The 5000-nt window shown below is 36.1% G+C and overlaps 1 protein-coding gene across 1 annotated transcript in view; it reads left to right on the top strand.

Moving 5' to 3' along the window:
* Positions 1-5000, top strand: part of LOC138037685 (tuftelin-interacting protein 11-like) — a 9299-nt gene that overhangs the window by 1911 nt on the left and 2388 nt on the right. Inside the window, exons 2-5 of the mRNA XM_068883586.1 lie at positions 735-857; positions 2078-2117; positions 2393-2450; positions 4147-4278. Coding sequence (XP_068739687.1) covers positions 735-857; positions 2078-2117; positions 2393-2450; positions 4147-4278 — 353 coding nt within the window. The remainder of the gene's footprint in view (positions 1-734; positions 858-2077; positions 2118-2392; positions 2451-4146; positions 4279-5000) is intronic.

Raw genomic sequence — 5000 nt, 5'->3', positions numbered from 1 at the left:
GGCCTAATCACTGAAATAAGGGCTTAGGCTTGATCAATAAATTATTGCTATATTGACTGTGAGTCTCATGCATTGACTCATGACTCATTGACTCATTGACCATTTGACTCATAAATCATGGGACCTCCATTCAATCATGTTGTTACAATCTACATACATGAACGAGTTGTGGCCAAACACAAAGGTTATTATTGTTATGGTTGTTATTGTTTACTTTGGTAAATCCTCTTATTGTAAACACAGGGTGAGCCACCAAACTATGTATTCCATTGTTTTATCCCTAGTTCACACAGGCCCTTTTAATTTCTGAGCTATTTTTAATAAAGCTATAATTCCTTCTTGACATATGTCATGTGTGAAGCAATCATTTTTGTTTTTGATAGATCTGTTTAGGGTTTACAGTGGTTTGCCAGCTTACCATTGTACAGTAAATATCAATACTGATCTCTCGTTTTTTACGTATCCTGGGACATGTTTTGCCTCGTGAAAATTTTCTCCGCATTCCTTACTTGCATGCAATTAAAACATTAATTTCAGTAATGTTATTCACTCTACACAAAGGTAATTCTGTACACCAATACATCGGGATTATTGCAAAGAAAATTCAGTTACTGAGGTCAATGTATTTACTTAGATGGTAGATGTAACAATTTTTTGGTCTTGCAACAAATGGAAACAGGCCTATAGTTGCTGCCTTGTTAAATTAATGAGTGATTAATTTGTTTTAAAATCAGATACAGGTAGCATCGGCAGCAGTGCAAGTGACAAGGGAACTGGTTCAGGAAGGAGCTCTCCTGTTGTTAAAGAGAAGAAATTGTTTAAAAACACTGGAATAAAAAAAGATGCAAGCGCACTGGGTAATTCCTTTCCACAAAAAATAATTTTTTTACAATACTCAGCAGGTTATAAACCTGTAACTCATAATGTGGCTAAAACTGTGATGATTAAGGCAAAGTCAAATTTGGGCCATTGCTTGTTGGGCAACCACTGCCATAATAAGGATGCTACTCACTTGTGCTGCAGGGCTTCCTGTAACCCAGCAAGGCAGATTTGGGTTTTACAGGATAGCATATTTAGAATGCCTTGGTCTTTGCTGGTTTGTTTTTTACCTTTACTATTCTTTATTTCCTTTTGAGAAGTGAAAGGTTTCAGTAAAATCATCTCAACCCCTTCCATCATTTGTCTTAGAACATTCATCAGAGTGTAGGCTGCTTGCTATAATAGCAATGGCTGTTTCAGAGACAAGGTCAGGAGAATTAAGGACGTTCGCGCCAATTGTTTCTGCGCATCCTTACTGCGCACGCAAATGGACACGCAACGTCATACACGAGCGCGCGCGCTAAGTAATAAAATGAGAAATGGTAGGGCAAAAGGCCATTGCTATAGCTTTGCCTGGATTTAACGGTCTTGGACGTTCGGTGACCCCAATTTTTCTTTCCAGAAACGGATTTTATTTACAATTATCTCCACGTTGTCCAAAAATGAACAAAAAATCAATGTGGGAAGTTAAAAAAATTTCAAGATTTCTGCTCACGGGACATCAAATCCTGCCATCTTGCGGCGGCAAGGCGCGTGAAACAGTGGTCGCTAAATGCGAACTTGATCTTTAAGGAACCTTAGCAGTTGACTAAATTCACTTAATAAGTCCACTTAAACAATATTTGGCAGAGAAGATTTCACTTCAAAGATTTAATTGCAATATATTTGGGTTTACAGACACTGGCCTTATTCGCTAACGAAGCCCGATTTTGTCACATTTTGGGTGTTTTTCCGGGCATGTTCTCTCCAAAACGAAGTCGGTGACCCCCCATTTTTTTACATTTCTGACATAACTAACTCATCATCTTACAGTGGTTAAAGTTTCAGAAAAAAATCAATGTTGAAAAATTTTCGCGCGAACTTCCTTAATTAAACATTTTCATCCCCTCACCTCCCACCGATAAAACGTCTAACCCTCACCCTAACCCTACTAAAATTCACCAACCTCGGGTGAAATCTGCAATATTCATAGTACTGTTGTTGACATACCGGTAGTTACTTGATTTTACTCTGTTATTTTTGTCTTTTTGATTTGTAGGCACACAAGTGTTTGCTAATAAAATGCATAAGACTGGAAAGTAAGAAGATCATTGAGTTTGTATCATATTTTTGTCATGTTTGAAGACTTGATTTATGCAACCTTAACTTCTCTTTATATTTAAAAGTAGTTTTTTCCCAATAAATCTTGGAAATGGTTTTCACAGATTTAATAATATTTTGTGATGGATAATAAGTTGGTGTGTGCTGAAAAAAGTTTTTAATATAATTTTTATGTTTTTATTAATTTGTTTATTAATTAGACAATGGCTGCACAAAAGTACTTTGTTTAGCTATATATTTGTCATTTTAACAGGGAATTTGGTTCGTGGGAGAAATACACAAAAGGATTTGGAATGAAAATGCTTCAACAGGTAATATAGAGTATGTTCATTTAAGTTCATGATTAACTCATTGATGCCTGGGAGTTCCCCATTGACGAGTAAAATAGGCTGACGTTAGACAGTAAAATGTTACCAAGTATGGCTGGTTCAGTGCGCTTTATTTTGGGGTGAAACGGTTAAATAAGCAAGCCAGATCTAAAAAAATGATGAGCACTAGTATTAAATAAGTAGACTGTTTTATTGCAAAGAATCGTGAAAAGAAAGCAAAATCATGACTGTATAATATTTTGGTTGAAATTAGTGGCTGTGCTACCAAAATGGTAATATTTAATGCTCTACTAATCACCAGTACATCTGATTAAGCATCATGTCTTTCAAATAATAATACAGAATAATACAAAAAAATAATACAATAATGACTGAAGGGGCAAAATAGTCAGTTTTAAATAGTGAAGGTCTGTAGAAAACTGCTATGGATGAGTCCTTTGCTTATGAGTTGTGTCTTTAAGGTTACTTAATTAATTTAAGTCCATATGACACAAGGTTTTTTGTTCTCTTGTTCAAAAGAGCTTTGAAAATGATGAAGAGTGGTGTTTATTTTATTGTGATAGCTACTCTTGGTTACCAAGTTATTAAAGATTTTGCTTTATGTAGAGGACTTGTGATGTCGTGGACAAAGTGATGTAAAATCACAAAAAAATGGAATACCTCTGAAGACTTTTTCTGTTTCTTGTTGTGCTCACCACAAAGTTCCATGATATGGCCCTTGGTGACGTTTCCATGGCAACACGATGGGCTTCAGGGTAAAATCAGAGTTTCCCTTCCCTATAATTAATATTTGCTCTTGATGTTCATTCAGTGAATATGGACATTACACAGCACAAGCACAATGAAGTCTGTTAGACTCTAGAACAACAAAGAAGGCATTTTTCATTTGTGAAGGTAGCGGTCTGGTAATGAGTATGTTGCTATGGTGACATGATAATCACTATCACAATGTGTAGTTCTGGTAGCACATCAACCCTTCAGACGTAGTATTTGCAAAGATATTATATATTTGTGATTTTACATAATTTTGTGTCCTCTATGTGACGTCACAAGTCCTCTAATTTGCATAAATCAAAATCTTGAATAACTCGGCAACCAAGACTGCTAGCACAATAAAATCTTCATCATTTTGAAAGCTCTTTTGAGCAAGCTAATAAAACATTTTGTGTCATATGCACTTTAAGTAACAGATGCCCCTCACTAAGTTTGTTTATTTTGGCTCTCAAACGCTTTCATGTAAATTTCGATGTTAAAAAGCTCTTTATGCGGAATTAGTTGATAGCTTGTTTCCCTGAAAGTAAACTTGATGATGGCTTTGAAATAAATAACAAGCCAGAAGGACTTTGGGCCATTAGAATCAGCTTATGTTCATATTTTAAAATTTTTGCTCTTTTAATGATGAGCCCACCAGCGAATGTGCAAATTATTTTCACATTCACCACATTATTTGCATCACAGACGATTGAGAGTAAACAAAGACAAGGCACCAAAAAGAGACAATAAGACAGCTCATAGATACTAATGAACCTTTTTGCATATGTGTTGATGTGCATCCACATTTTTAGGGTATATACTGGTTTGCTTAGGGTATATATTGGTCTCTGAGCTGCACTGTACATATAACCTTTTAGTCGTTTTGGCATTAGTAATTTAGGTGTATTTCCTTTTTGTACTGCAGATGGGTTATGAACCTGGCAAAGGTCTTGGGAAGGAAGGTCAGGGCATTGTGATGCCTGTGGAGGCTTTTAAACGTAAAGGTCGAGGTGCTTTGGGGATTTATGGCCCTGAGAGAAGCAAGAAGGCACAGCAGGTAAAACTAATCTTTGATGTTTTAAATGGGTTTGTCACCAATAAAATCGAACAGTTAAGGGTTTCTTGAAATAAGGAGAAAGTTGTATCAGATATACTACCATTAATGAATATTTAAAACATTAATTTTCTTTTGTAGTTGTTCATGAATTAGTAATGAGATAATGCAGCTATTGTATACTCTTGGTGTACATAACTAATTAAATACATTATCAATACTGTTTTGCCGTCTTCTTACACTTGATTCAAAAATATCAGCCTGAATTCGTCTTAAAATAGTTAGAAAAAGCACAAATAACAGCCAAAGCACAACAGCTTACATTCAAATTCTGCTCGCCGACAACCCAAGTTTTTTGACAAAAAACAGCCACAAAATATTTTAAATGGTTTTCTGGGCCTTTATTGATTGCACTCACATGAATTTTAAAACTGTTACTGACCATTGCCCGAAGGAACACCCTTGATAAGGTGCAAGGAAGCCGCTGATGAACTTTGCACAAAAACCTCGTCCCCTAACATGGGAAAGCCAGACTTCGTGAGTTTTTCAGCGGAAAGCTCACTAAGGAAGATTTTAGCAATCAAAAAGCTGGGACTGACAAGTTTGAAAGTAATTTGGGGAACAATGAAACACAAGCAAATATTTAAAGGGAACAAGGACCCCTCCCCGAGAGGCCTCATCAAATGTTCTGCCCCCTTCATCCAACAGCTCAAACAAGCGATTCC

Source organism: Montipora capricornis, chromosome 2, assembly GCF_036669925.1.
Source record: "Montipora capricornis isolate CH-2021 chromosome 2, ASM3666992v2, whole genome shotgun sequence".
Classification (NCBI taxonomy): Eukaryota; Metazoa; Cnidaria; class Anthozoa; order Scleractinia; family Acroporidae; genus Montipora; species Montipora capricornis.
This window is presented reverse-complemented; position numbering and strand designations above follow the sequence as displayed.